This window comes from Saccoglossus kowalevskii, chromosome 2 (genome assembly GCF_978046115.1).
Source record: "Saccoglossus kowalevskii chromosome 2, keSacKowa6.1, whole genome shotgun sequence".
NCBI classification, from domain to species: domain Eukaryota; kingdom Metazoa; phylum Hemichordata; class Enteropneusta; family Harrimaniidae; genus Saccoglossus; species Saccoglossus kowalevskii.
In genome coordinates, this window is record NC_140642.1 from 20,347,568 (window position 1) to 20,363,296 (window position 15,729).

The following is a 15,729-nucleotide window of genomic DNA, read 5'->3' on the forward strand; positions in this document are numbered from 1 at the left end:
CTCTGGTTATGTTCATGATATATATTTATATGTCACTAAATTTTGTTTTTTTCAGAACCTGGATTGTCATCTCGCTAAAAACACATCATTTTGCATGTTATGCAATCAAAACAGACTAATGAAAATCATTGTAAGAGACGGGTGCCAAGTTCTGAAAACTATGCTACTACCCACACAAAATCTATGGCAATTATTTACACAGAGAATGAACGAAGACCACACGTTTTGTGACATTAAAGTTGCATTCTCGGAGCATTCATAAAGCTTTGTTACTTGTATGCAAAAAACTTGATGGTCTGAATTTGCATAAATTAAGGGAAATCAAATTTTGACGCTTTTTCAGTGCATCCTTGCGTTCATTTTGGCTTTCCATTTGCAATGTATGTGGATTCATAAAGATTCCATTCTGCTCTGACTATTCCATTCTGTTGACTACTAATTTATTATCACTTATTTTCAGATTGGTGCAAATATGTCAAAAAATAGTAGTATCAAAAACCCAAATGCTCTCAATGTACAAATGTAAGGCCTGCTATGAAATCAGCATGGCAAAAAATATTGCAAATTCTTTCCAATATACGTGAATATGTTCTTCAGAAGTTGCTGTAATTCAGTTATCTGTAGATTTTATCATTGGTTCATGATGGAAGGGTTCAGGAGTGAGACAAACCCTTTCACGTTGGTTCGCAGTGAAAAATGTCAGTGACAGAAATATGAGAAAATATGAGAAAATATTCACAGTGCTGTCATAAGAACGAGGACAACCAGTACGTTCTAAACCCCCCTCCCTTTGAACAGGTACAAAAGAAGAAAGACTTTGTAAAATTCATGATTGTAACAAGATTGGAGATGAAAAACATTACCTATTTCATTGTTAATATAGCATTATCAAAAAAATGTAGACAGAATTTTCTCTCAGCTCTCTTATTTATGAGCCACTTCATTGAAATCCTCTCCAGTTGTGACAAGTTTATCCTTTCTAATTTTGTTTTGTTTGTTTTTTGTATTTTAGATCTGTTTTAGTCTTGTAGTAATGTCTTTTGCTCTTTGGACATTACCTTACTTTTTTGTTTGTGTACGTTCCAAATAAAATATTGTATTGTGTTTTATCATATCGTATGTCAACTTACCTTACTGCTTGGCAGACTCGACATCTATATTGGTAACGTTTGCAGTCTTTGTCTTCTAGTCTATGTAAACATGATGACTTGCAGCAAACTCCGGGGTAGCTTTTATACGTGAAGCCATTAAAATTAAGGAAAACATTCCTAGTGACATTAGTACAGTTCGGTGTCTATTATTATGACAGAAATAATAAATACCATATATTACATATAGTATTCAGAACTGTTTTATGCGTCCTTACATTATTCTGGCGTAAATAACTTGGAATGCAATGTTAAAACCCCTTCAGAAGGGAGAATTATCATCACTGACATACTTCACATGTCTGCTGAAACGAAAATGTACACAACAAAATACTGTAAAAGCATTTATTTTCGCTGACATTTAATTTCACTATTTTACTATGTTTTGAGCTTTTTATACTGTGTTTTAATTTCACGAATTAATGATTAATAATCAGCGAAAATAGGGAAATTAAAACCCAGTGAATAATTATTGCATTTACAGTAAATGAGTTTTGGGTTCCCTGATTGCTTAGCTATCGTACGAATGAAAGTGGTTGATTCAAATTATGATTTGCTTCCGGTCACCAGAAATATTCAGTTCTAGGCAGATATTTTATAATAATTGTGGCAAACAGGAGTAAGAACGACTGGTTCTAAATTGACTCCCCATCACTTCTCTGTCAGGATACTCCACATCGAAGCAACCATACTCAAGGAAATATAGTTGATATACTCGATCACCAAATCATCTTCAATCAAATTTAATATTAGTCATACATTTCATGGACAGATTCTGCCTTCGTGTTTATCTTCATCTATGTTCAATACGAACGTGTTAACAATTACTGAAAAGGAGACCTGTTTATTGATGATGAATAGAAGGCAATATCCGGTACCTGTGGTTCAGTAAGGAGGTGATTACGACTAGACCAATGACTGACACAACTTATAAATTGCCAGCTATTATCATTATTAAGTGGGTACAACTTCAGACATTTTGAGCCTGTTCACATAGTTTTGTTTGAAGATGTATTTCATGAAAAAACAATATAGTGTGGTTCATTGCCAAATAAATACTGACAGTAAATATAGAATTCATCAGTTAGGAGCAATAACAAAAACAACGTTTGCATGTGAGATTCAAAACACCTGTAGGAGTTTTCGCAGCGCATGTACAATTATATTTTAAATTATGTTGTTAAACAAAAACTCTAAATAAAGGTATTATGTTCGTTCCCAAATCAACAGTTTAATTTTACTATAATTTAACTCGTACCATATTGACAGATGCAGTTTCCAAAAAAAATGATTTACCCGGTTATCAAACTTAAAAATACACCAATGATATCACATTGCCTCAGCAGAAAAAAAAAGAAAACAACAAATACAGTTAGTTTCTTTTGGCCAGTCAAAAAAAAAAAGATACCAACTCTTCACCATATTCATGCAGACTGAGATACACTATTGGCTAATTAAACGGAGAGAAATCAGTAAATTGATGCCCTAGATCAATGCAGTAGAATTAAATATCCAGGTTCACCAGAAGCATAAAATTAAAATACCAAAAGTCTCACATTTATGGTAAATTAAGTGAGATTTGGAGCACATGCTAGTGGTGAGACATCTTTATCTTGGCTTGTTCAAGTTATTATATAGTGACAAACAAACAAACAAACAAACAAGACTTTCTTTCTACCTAGTTGTCATGAAATTCATGTTCCTCCAATATACCACCCCTACAATGTGAATGGTTGAGCCTCCAAGATACCACCCCTACAATGTGAATGGTTGAGCCTCCAAGATGCCACCCCTTCAATGTGAATGGTTGAGCCTACCAGTAATAATGATCTAGATATGCAAGCCTCAACATACTTGTGCGATTTGTATGCAAGTAACCGGAATTAATGCTATAAATATGGACAGGGTGGTTGAAAACGCTGAAGCGGCAGCATTATACAGAGAGAAAAAAAAACATTCCTGTGATATTTATGTTGTGAACATCTGTCAAATTACTCGTATAATCCTATAGCGGGCAACAAACAATGAAATAAGCGCAGGAAATATTCAAGTGACATTGAAAGTAATTCAAATTTTTGTCACATTCTTTCACCCCCCCCCCCCCCATTTCAATGAGCTTTTGTGACCGAACAGACACAATGCGAGAATTCTGATTAAAATACCATATTAGAAGCATAAGTGGAATAAAGATGCAGGAGCGATAACAATTGATGTAGTAGGATTGTCACAAATTGCAAACGTTAACAGGTGGTGTATGCATTTACAATAGAGCAAATATGGCAGATGAAAACATGTTTCAATCATGTGCCATGATGTGTTTTATGTGCAATGATTCTGTCAACATGATTTATATAAATCATATAAAAAGGATATAGCTCCAGAAATTTGGTTGCAAGCTCCTCCGACGGTGTAAACCATTTGTGCATGAGAAAAAATACCCTGGGAAAAGGTGACTTCTCAACTAGGTCACCATTATCATCTAAGAAATACAGAAATCATTGGTATTGTTAGATGTTGTGAATTATTAATTATATAACGAAGTGGTGGGTGATACACAAAAATAATGGGTCTGTAATGATGATGTATGTACAGCAGATGTCATCCAAGGTCAAAGTATGATCAGAATGGGAAATTAGATTTACATTTTGCAAGGTTATCTATACTGTAATCCTGCTAATAATTGAACCATTAATTGCACGATTATTTTTTTGTGGAAGAAAAAATTACAATTACAATGTATATTTTTTAAGTGGTTGAATTATTTGAGTGAAGTCTATATTTAGAGAATAAATGGATGTGACAATACCCACTACTGAGTGATAAACAGGGGCAAGGATGGATATGTGTGCAATAAATAGGTACTGTCCATGTCACGTTATCATATAAAAATGGATCCTGGTAAGTGCACCATAGACATATGTATTTCAGTGCAAACAGGTAAATTTCCAGTTGAAAATAACAAGGATTTATGGTTTGTTGTTTTAATAAATAATGATTCACACACATAGTCGTGTTTGTATGGTTGAGCATTGACCTTAAGCACTGGCCACTTATCATCTGAAAACAGGGTTGCACATGGCACCAAATGACTAGTTAGAATATGACGTTTCAATAATGGGCAGTACACAGTATTATAATCAGTAACTTAAAGAGCGGTAGTCATCGCGCAGCGAGTGTTCGAATTTAGTGTAAACAAACAATGTATTTTACACGCATTGGGTACGTCACTATGAGTCCCATATCGAACATGACGCGGCGCGGCGACTGTCGCCCTTTAAAAACAAAAAGTGTGAACCATGCAAAACACATGAAATGCTGTACGGAGTAGAAACCAAATACTTTCATGATGAGTAACCTTCACACAGGACATAAACATTGTACAATATCAACTATTTATCACATCAACTAACTAACTAACTCACAACAACCGTCTTTGATTGTGTTGAATGCAAAATGATGACTCTAGAGGCTGAAACATTTTGCTGAAACATTTTTTGTGTAATTACTTGGTTTTGTTATTTTTACAATGTGTGGCACACATTGCAAATTAATAAATTAGGGTTAGGGTTGGGGGAAGTTATGACTGCTGTCAATTTATCCTTTATTTTATATATCTGCTATACTGACACCACCTGATACCAAGACTGTAAAATGCTTTATATTCTACTTCGTTCCATTGAATATACCGTTTTTTTCTATATTTGAGCAAAAAATTAATTCCAGCTAAAATAAAGTATTTTTACAGCAATTACAAATTATTAACAAGCAGCCTGTTGGCTGAGATAGCTCCGCTGTTAGCAATGCACATTTCAATTAAAGAACAGAAGATATCATTAGAAAATGAACAATATGTAGACTTGCTGTTTTCAACAAGAATTCAAAAACATCACTTTTCACCAAAAATGACAAAAATAATTATCAAAATTAGCTAATTGAAGATATCACCACAAAATTAACAAATCTGAAAGAGAACCACATGTAGTACCTATATATGTAATATAAAAGCAATTGGACTTGTGGTTTTTAACAAGAAGTCGAAAATATCACTTTTTACCAAAAATGACAAAAATATTCACCAAAATTAGAGAATTGAAGATATCATCATGAAATGAACAAATCTAAGAGAGGTCTACCCAAGGTACATATACACCAAGTATCAAATCATTCAGGCTTGTAGTTTTCAAGAAGAAATCGAAAAAGTAAAACATTGATATGGACGACGACGAACGACAACGACGACGGACAATTACTCATAGGATAAGCTCCGCTCGACAAAGTCGACAGCGGAGCTAAAAAGTAAGTTGCATGTATACAACAAAATGTCTGGCCATCCTGTGTTGACTAGTTTTGACTCCGCTGGGCATTCTTCATGTGTAGGTTGTTGTTTTTTCAATTAATCACTGTGAAATTTATTCATCAAAAAACTATTTGGTATATACAATTTGTATCACAAAATTTATATTCTAAAATACTATGCACCCCTATTCTACAACAACCCTACATGTACATGAATGATCCTATTTATTTTAACAGGAAGAAACATCAAGATGGCCATTTCAAATAAGGAAAATGAAAAATTATTGTTTTAGCAAATATGAGGTGGTCCAACTAATAGAAAGATTACGGTAAACCATTTAATTCTCGGTGCAAGGAATGTTTTGATAATTTTTTGGTATTTGTGAAGACAAAAATTTAGCAAAAGTTGTTGACAATTTGTGTCGTAAGACCTTTTAGTAATGTTCACTACAAAGAATTTTACCGACTTGCGAAAATCACAGAATTTGTTTTTCGCTAAATTAAAACAGCCACATATCAAGACATGCTAATTTGACTTCTCCTCTAGATCAACTAATTATTAGCATTTTCATTTATTTATTATTTTAAAATAAAATTCTGCATCAATATATGCAGATTGAAGATTGGTGCCAGGCAATATTAAAAATAATTTCAAAACAATTCTACTGCCAGGCTTTATTGATTATATTTTTAAAAAAAGTATGGATTCACCATTGATATTAACCTAGTCAGGGTGTAGATCATATTACAACCAAGCCAGATTCACTCTAATCGAACTATGACAAATATCACTACTTTCACTATTTTTCACAGATTTCTGCAGATAACTGAGATTTATTTCTTATCATGTCAATGCTATTGTTAACCGCAACACATGTAAGCATCAAGACTAGCATTATTTTATGAAATAAATTTAATTGTAAAAAGATAGATAGAATATTTTTATTTGGAACATACTAAAGAAAACTTCAATAATGTCCAATAACAACAACAAAAACACTCAGGAATAACAAAACTTACAGATCTAAAATATCAAGAATATAAAAAATATATTTTGCAAAAATACTAAGAATGAAAGAATCATTGCTTAAAACAATAATAAGAAATAATTCAAGATCAATGTTTTTTTCTATATAATTATCTTCGTATATTATCAAGGTTTTAAAAAAAATTTTATTTTCTTTAAGCTATGTCAATTTTTTCATTTAGTGAAAAAAAATCAGGAATGCGAATAATACGAGGAAATAATGAACAGATTAAAAATCTACACATTCCTGTATGCAGCTATGCATATCATTAATTTAAATTAAATCTCTTTATACTTCATTTCAAGCTCCATTTCACTCAAGGTATTGAAAATGACCAAATCATGTTTTAAAAAAAAAAAATGTTGCGGGTGTCGTTATGCCCACATAAAAACCTCATAGTAATGAAGTTTATGTGTGCACACAACGATGCACGTCACACTATCGTACATTGATGTCATTCAAACTGTGGACAAACACTGACAAATGTACTTTTCATTGCACCGGTATATACGCACACAACATCCATTTTTTTGATTTCTATATTCTTTTTGTTAGTTTAATTAATCATTGCAGCACCGCTTGTGATTTTTATTTCTTTTATGTTATCAAACACAAAAAAACAGCAGTCACATCAGGGTAGGCTGTATAACGATCTTACTACAGTAACCAAGGTAACATTGCAGCATCAGTTCAGGTCAAGGACAAACATCCTGAAAATGCTACTGAGGACGTGCAACTGAACAAATTACATATGGACAATAATGAGTGAAGACTAGAATAGAATGGGACGGGACGGGACGGGACAGGACAGGACAGGACAGGATTAAGAATAGAATAGAATAGAATAGAATAGAATAGAATAGAGTTGAACCAATAACGGTAGTTTTGGATGCACACCTACATATAATAGTAATCTATGCAATTAATTTACAAACGTAATTATATGTATGAAGTATACATGTACATTTAGCTTAATACACAGGAATATTTCAAGTAAAAAAATCCAATGTTTCTCACTATAACACCAACCAATATACACTATATTTGCTCTATTAGACTCTAATAGAGGTGCAGGTGAGCAAACAAATTTGATTTTGGTGGTACAGTCACCAAACACACTGATCAATTTATGCTCATCTCAAGCACATCTAATACTGAAATATTGAATTGGATATCGTTTTTTGTTTTTTATTTTCAACATTCATATTGTTAGAACATCATCAGTCATTCAAGAGGAAAAAAGGTAGATGTGGTTGGAATGAAAAGTTATCATAAAAAGAACAGAAATCACATGTACTGAGCTGCACTAATTATACAAGCAAGATCCTTGAATAGTTTTGTTTATACATGAGAAGTCGGTCAGATGAACGGATGGAAGCATGGATGCCGACCAAACAAAGATAGATATTTGCAATCAATGAAACTGATCTAGAAATGAAAAACGCACAAATTTTTGCATATTCTTTGACGGTGCCTAAGATTTAATATCATATTAATTATGATTAATTTATTTGATTCACAGCTTCAAACAGCAAATTTCAACAATTGTCATTATTATAATTATAATCTGATATAGAGCGAAAAAATTTATCATTTATGAAAATTAGGTGATCAATATTAAGGGATTATATATTAATTTGTGCTAATATCTGAATAACAATTTTTGAGATATTGATGGAGCAGTCCGACAGACATACATAATTGCAACAATGTTCTTGCATTCACACTGTACTTTAGCTAGCATTGCAGTAATTTCATATCCAATAGATGGAAGTAAAAGGTCATGTTCAGGTCTTTAAAATGCTAAACAACTTTTGTCACTTTTTAATTCCCACATAAAAATTTTTCATATTTTCCCCAAAATTCACCAATACCTGAACCTAATAAAAAATCATGTTAATTTGGTCCAACATTAGCAAAAAACGTTATGGAAAAAATTTTAAAATTTTAGCGGAAAAAATTATGGAATTCAAAAAGTTAACACGCATTTTATTCTTTTATTGCTTATAAAAGACATTCAGCGACAAACAGGGCAAAATTACAAGAAATATGGTGTTGGAAATACATGTATGATACATATTAGGCAATTCTGGAGGCAGAAAGTGTAACACGAGACACTCAATTGCATTTTTATTTTGTAGCATAGCAATGTGACCTATAAAGCTGTTCAACCTTATCTGCCTTAAACTGGATTACAAAAACTATCAGATAGTATTTAAAAAAAAACTAAATCTGTGAAACATAATTTAATAATATTTAATAAACACTTGTTGACATGCTCAGAATTATAAATACCAAAATTTCATTGGTTGTACTGTTATGTTTGAAACTGTTTCATTTCTACTTGTTACTATAAATGGAATGCCAGGACAGAAAGATATATTGAGGGTATTAGTCAAAAGTAATAAACTGTCATACATTATAGAATTGAAATATTTACAGATGAAATCAATTTTAATTCCTATTTAATTGAAGCGTCTGAGGATGAACACCAAAGTCCTGATCAAATCAACAGGTGGTGTAACAATATTCAAACCATTCTTTCCATTTACTTTAATTCAATTTGTTTATTCAATTCAAATTAGATTAAAAATAATATTTCTGATAAAAAAAATGTGGGATAATTCAAACCATATGGCTGACTGTCCTTGAAATGACATTGAAGAAGATGTCACTTAAATAAATATTATATCTAGCATAAATAACCAGTGAAAGACAAGTAAATGCACACTTATTTATTACATCAAAAGCACTAACACTGCTAAAAAAAATAATATTTTAGTTAATAAACGGCAAAAAATTATTTAACATAATTTTTTTTTTTAAATAAAAAAAAATTCTCACATATACAGTTTTATTATGTTGGCCAGTTCGAGAAAGTCAGTTTATAAATATATATCAATTAGACTACTGTAGAATACTTTATTTTCGCTTGGAATTTATTTTCCCTATTTTCGCTGAAGGGATGATTCCGTGAAAATAAAATCCAGCGAATATACTTTTTTTCCTATATTTTCACATTAAACTCATCCAAAATCAGTGAAAATAAATTCCAAGCAAACGCCCAAAAAGCCTTTTCAGCGAAAATTAATTCCAGCTAAAATAAAGTATTCCACAGTATTTAGACATTAGCTTACAGGCTGAAAGTATTGATTTTTTATTTTATTATCATTTATTTTTTTAAATAAATCAGGAATAGTGCATTCTAAATTTATGAATAAGTTATAATACAAAATTCACAAGTTTTTTCATAAAAATATAAATTAATTCAATGGTAAATGTCAACAAAGGATAAAGTGTTCAGTTATATCTTCTCTACAATAGAATATTTAACCTAATTACCAGAAAATGACATCATTCATAACATAAACTAGATTGAAATGTTACTCACCAAGGCTTTCGATACAGTATGTAATCAACTTATCCAACGATGCGGCTTTGAACGTTAAACCGGGAACAACAGGCTTGTCATCTTCAATGAATTCTGTTATTGTTGTTCGTCCATGCCAACTGTTGGCGGCATCACCGTTTACATGTTCTGCAACATAACCAGCCATGGCAGCAATAATAATAAATTACGAATAAAACAAACATACCGAGTCCAAGTACTCCACATTCAGACTGAACAGGTATGTATCGCAGCTGTGACGATGTGCGACTGATGTTTGACAGATTGATGATTAAAGACAGAACGTGATCACCGCTAATCGTATGACATGAAAACAATTATACTCCCAGCACCTCATACAAAGTTTGTTACACGCATAATGTAGACAAACAGTTCTTTTTTTTAAAAAAAAAACATGTCTCGTTTGCATGCATCAGTGTATACTGTACTCAGTGAAACAGCTGTTCTCATCACTGTATTTCACATACTATGTCAATCTCATATAAAATGTGACAGTCAATATGCTTTTCAGTTGAATTGTTTCTAAAAATATCCCTTCAAGATGTAAATCTGCACATGACAGTTATAATTAGAAACGGGGCAATGTAGACATGCAACTCTTCAACATATATGTGGGTGGAAGTAGGGGGGTACCTGACTTTAAGAACAGCTTGATAAATTAGCTAAATTATTTTACACAACAGAAATGAATTACCGATGATTATAGTGTCTAGCGAGATAGACTAACCACACGTTTTGGAAGTTTGTATTTGAGTTTAATGTTTCTATAAATGAAGTATATCTATCTAAGTCCTGGGCACATTAATATATGTAGTATAGTAAATATATACCATAGCCTGATGGTAATTTAATAAAACTATTAAAAAAAGGAATTAAAAACAATATATTTTTTCTGAATGACAGCAGCCAAGTTCATGTCCCCGAGTGGTTCATGTCAAGTTCATTTGTCGTTAAAGTAGGTTAAACCGCATATATTATACATTCTGTTCTCAATTTATGTACAGTTTTGCAACAAATTTTATTTTGAAGCAAAATATTTGCGATGTACATAATGAAGCCTGTAAATATAATTATTAATAAAATTTCATAATACTTTTTAATGTTCATCAATCAACAATAAGGCGCCATTAATTTTGAAAATAATAAGATATCAACCAATAGCAATAAGACACTAAACGTCAACTTTCACAAAATAGGAATTGCATAAATGTCCCTATGTTTTTTATTATCACTTCCAACAATTGTGAAATAATGTCCGAAATTAACAAATTTTGTTTTAAAAGTACATAGAATATACAAAATTTTGCGCCATAATTTGTATTTGTGTAACAACTGTAAATTATGTGTCAAGATAAATCACAGAAAAACGACATATGTCAAGAAAAAAAAAGTTTCTTTTCTTGTCATGTGCTAGGGGCAACTAACTAGTATAAAATTTTCATATAAGGACAAAGAAAATAAATCCTGTGTTTCCAGCAACCTAACTACCTACCCATATTTAGGGCAAAAATGTTTTTTAAATGAGACCAAAACCATTCATTGCTATGCCAATTAGCTATAGTGTTTGCACCAATGTTGTTAATTTTTTATTTCATTCACTTCGGTTCCTTTAATGTAGCAAATATGATTTATGAATTTGATATTGGTTATAGGTTGTAACCAGAAATTGTCAACATATTCATCAGAAATGCAGAATCAGTGTTCTTGATCTTTCTATTAACAGGAATATCCAAACATAAAACAAAAATATCAAATACGCCTGAAGTTTATTTTCAATCTTTTCACCACCACCAGATCTCTCTTTTCTTCAGAAGATTGGAAAAAAATAGTCAAATTTTTTGAGTAATAACTGAAAATTGACTCAAGTTTTGTCTGTTGGCTCAAAAATTATGGTTCATTTCCAGAAATACTGAAGAATATAAGAAAAAAGTGGAGACAAATTTTGGCAAGAAAGTCTGGTGGTGAAAAGGTAAAAAACACCAAAAATCTCAACATGGCACATTAAATAGTTTGAAATGACTTTTAAAGAAGAACAAAAATTGACATATAAAAAGATTGAAGATATTATCACAAATATAAATCAGAGTATATATCCCCCCAAAGACCTTCTATATGCATAGCAGCTCGTCAACGAAAGATATGCTAAATAGTTATTTCATATGCAAATTAGTCACATATTGAGTTGTAAAGCTGAAGAGAACACTGCAGACAATAAAGATGGACGTCAGATAGCAGAGAAGAAAGCCTAACAATCAACTATAGAGCTCCATTCAGTGATCTGATTTGACAGTAGTGAAGCTACAAATGAGAGAAGGGCATGATGACCTGACATTCACAAGTACACTATATGCACTTAAAAAGGTCTCACACTACAATTAAACTCTCTGTAGATGACACTGTGAAAACTCAAGATTCTAAAGCTGCTTTCTACTTAACAGCTAATGTCATGTACCCTACCCACCATCATCTGTGTACTTTAAAGCAGCATTTCTTGCATCGTATTGCGTTTGATCTGGGGTCTGTACAACATATACAATATCACGAATATGTAAAAAATTCATTACTATACGAGATTCAAATACATGCATGTTGCACAATTACAGCGACACTACCCTTTAAATTAAAATTGACGATGGCATGCATCGTGGAAATTTTGGCTACAATAGAAAAGTTTTTGACTACCCAAATGATATAAAAAGATGACTCCAGGCTCAATCTTTTTATTTCACCAAAGGCGTTCATGCTCATTTTCTGTGTCTGCGTTTTGAGACGAACTGATGCCACGCTATATAATGGTTAAAATGATGTTCGAATGATGTGCATGGAAAGGCGAATTAGTCAGAAATTTCAAAAAGAAATAGTTCCCACTAAAATCCCATTAAAGCTTGGTCATTCTTCTATCGTATTTGATAACAGGGAATCAAAGCAGCTTCAGTTTAATTCTGTAAAAGATCACCTCAGAAAGTTTGATACAATTTATCTAGCAAATATGAAAGCAATATCAAGTTGAAAGTAAAAAATACAAATTTAGATATTATCACAGAATAAACAAATCTGAATAAAACCAACCAAGTTGACCTGCACACAAAATTTTAAAATAATCTGAATGACGGCTTAACCACAAAATTATTTGCTAAAAATAGAAAACAACAGAATAAATGTCTCAAAATAATAAGCAAATCAGAATGAGATCAACACCAGATAATATGAAAGCAATATTATATAATATCAGAGGTACATTACTTGGGGTTTGTAACTACGGTGACATGACACCAAGATCCCGTCACAATCTCGCTCTCGCATAAGCGTTCCAACTCAGAAAAATGCGAATGCGCATGCCCGAGGTAACTAGGATACTGGGATGTCCAGGTGGATCAAAATAGCTGCTCACGATATGACGGATTACGAGAACTATATTTTTTGTACATTTTCGATGTATTACATTTTTCACTATGATAGTGGCAAGAAAAGTTTTATTTTTTCATTACAAACCTTGAACATTGATAAGTGTCATGTCAGAAGGTCGTAGCCTCAGTCTCGCTATCTACGAGAAGAGACTTGAATGGGATCTTGACATGATGTCACCATACAGTACTATGCGAGTTGCAAACCCCAAGTAATGTACCTCTGATAATAATAACAGTTTTCAAATTACAGTGTCCTTCAAGAAAATGATGACGAACAGATGTATAAATCTGTCAAACCAGAAATTTTACGTCAGCTGCAAAATTTTAATTACAGATTTTGTGAAAAGAAGTAACAAACATTGGCTGCCTACTTTAACCTTTTTACCACCAGTTCCCTCATTTCATCACAAGTTCAAAAAAATAGTCCCGCTTAATAGTTTGCGCTTACCTTCAGAAGATTGCGACAAAAATAGAAAAAAAAAAGAAAAAACTGAAAATTGACTCAAAATTTTTCTGTTGGCTCCAAAAATAGGGTTCTTTTCCAGAAATATTGAAGAATTATAAGAAAAAAGTGCAGAAAAATTTGGGCGATAAAGTCTGGTAGTGAAAAGGTTAAACCGCTTAATTCGTTGCCGGGAATTTTTATGATTTTATGATTTTATTGCATCGGTGTAGATTTCGTACGACCCCAGAGATATTTTCACTACTGCTATAAAATTAGGAATTTTCACTGAATCATGAAATTCACAAATATATATCTTTTGCAAAATTAAAGCATTTTATGAACTCGCACATGAATGCACATTCTAACCATTTTATGGAACCTACCCCATGAAATTTGGTCTGAATGGGTTTAAAAGAAAGTAGATCAAGACAAGTCTTGAATAAACGTTAATATGCTTTCAATATAGAAGACAAAATTAATTGTTCAAAATTTTTGCATGAAAGGGCTAAGAGAAATGGTCTGTAAGTGCAACACTTGAATCTACTGGTGACACCACAGGCAGACATAGCTGTCCGTTGGGACTTAGCACACTGGATTCAATCTACCGACAAATCCAGGGGCCAACAAATTGTACATACCTTGAGTGTAGATAATTTATGGAACAATATTCTAGCACCTGAGCCCTGCATGAATCTATCTACTTATGTGACTTACAGGTAGTTTATTTCAAGGTCTTATAGCTAATAAGGTTTTAAACAAAGCACAGATTATCTGGCTTTTAGAATATGTTATTATCTAATTTTAGCTAATTTGGCTAAATTTGCAGAAGCTTCATCAATTTAGCTACAAATGCTGAATGAATTAGCTACACTTTGATGACATCATACAACACATGAAATTTAAAAAAAAACAAAAAAACATGTGTTACGATTACTTTGATAAATGTGAAATTTGTAGTAATAAAGCTAAGTGAAATATTATATCTCTCGTTAAAGTAGGTTTTTCTATTGTTGAACAAAAAAAATTGACGAAGGTTTAGCATTCGTGGAGTCACTGCGCATATTTACAAGCATCAATGACGGAAAGTCAACTGACTGATGCAGCACAATTATCAGTATTTCATAAATTATGCGTTCTATCTACTGTATTTTCTTTATTAATAGAGCCTGCACTTACATAATTGAAATACGACTCAATTTAAATGTAAACAACATTTAAATTAAGTCGTATTTCATTGACCCAGTATACAATATGCAGCTGTTGGTGATGCATTTCAAATAGAGCAAATAAGGTAATGGTGTTAAAAAAAAATGAATATATAGGATATAAAGAATGACATATTGTCCATTAATATGTGTTATAAATCATCACTATCACAATTAGATGTTTTTATGACGTCATAGCTTTACATCATCACATGATACAGTAAACATATTCGCAACTTCAATTCAGTTGATGGTCAACAATAATAATGAATCCTTCACAGCTTTATGTTGGATTCAGAGAAGAGTCTGAATGCGATAAGGTGTTTGTTTACACTTCTTATATTATCTTGCCATACACCCTTTTGCTCATCCAATATAAAACTGTTGAGAATTCATTATTGTTTAAATAATGCAAAAACGGTGTAGATGTGTGCGCAAATATGGGCGATATGCAGTCAAGCTCATTATTCAAGCAAACACCCCCATCTGAGCACTCTTAACTTTAATGAGCAGTCCAGGGTTTTTTTATTTCAAATATAATGCTGCCAACATGTAAAAAGTATATACTGTAGAATACTTTATTTTCGCTTGGAATTTATTTTCGCTATTTTTGCTGAAGGGATGATTTTATGAAAATAAAATCCAGTGAATATACTGTAGAATACTTTATTTTCGCTTGGAATTTATTTTCGCTATTTTCGCTGAAGGGATGATTCTATGAAAATAAAATCCAGTGAATATACTTTTTTTCCTATATTTCACATTAAACTCATCAAAAAACAGTGAAAATA

The 15,729-nt window shown here is 32.0% G+C and overlaps 1 protein-coding gene across 1 annotated transcript in view; it reads right to left on the reverse strand.

The window, feature by feature from the left end:
- The window catches only part of LOC102807427 (ras guanyl-releasing protein 3-like), a 64,210-nt gene that overhangs the window by 36,316 nt on the left and 12,165 nt on the right, over positions 1-15,729 (reverse strand). Inside the window, exons 3-5 of the mRNA XM_085492632.1 lie at positions 9,864-10,010; positions 3,522-3,627; positions 1,131-1,238 (exon numbers count right to left, since the gene is read on the reverse strand). Coding sequence (XP_085348758.1) covers positions 1,131-1,238; positions 3,522-3,627; positions 9,864-10,010 — 361 coding nt within the window. The remainder of the gene's footprint in view (positions 1-1,130; positions 1,239-3,521; positions 3,628-9,863; positions 10,011-15,729) is intronic.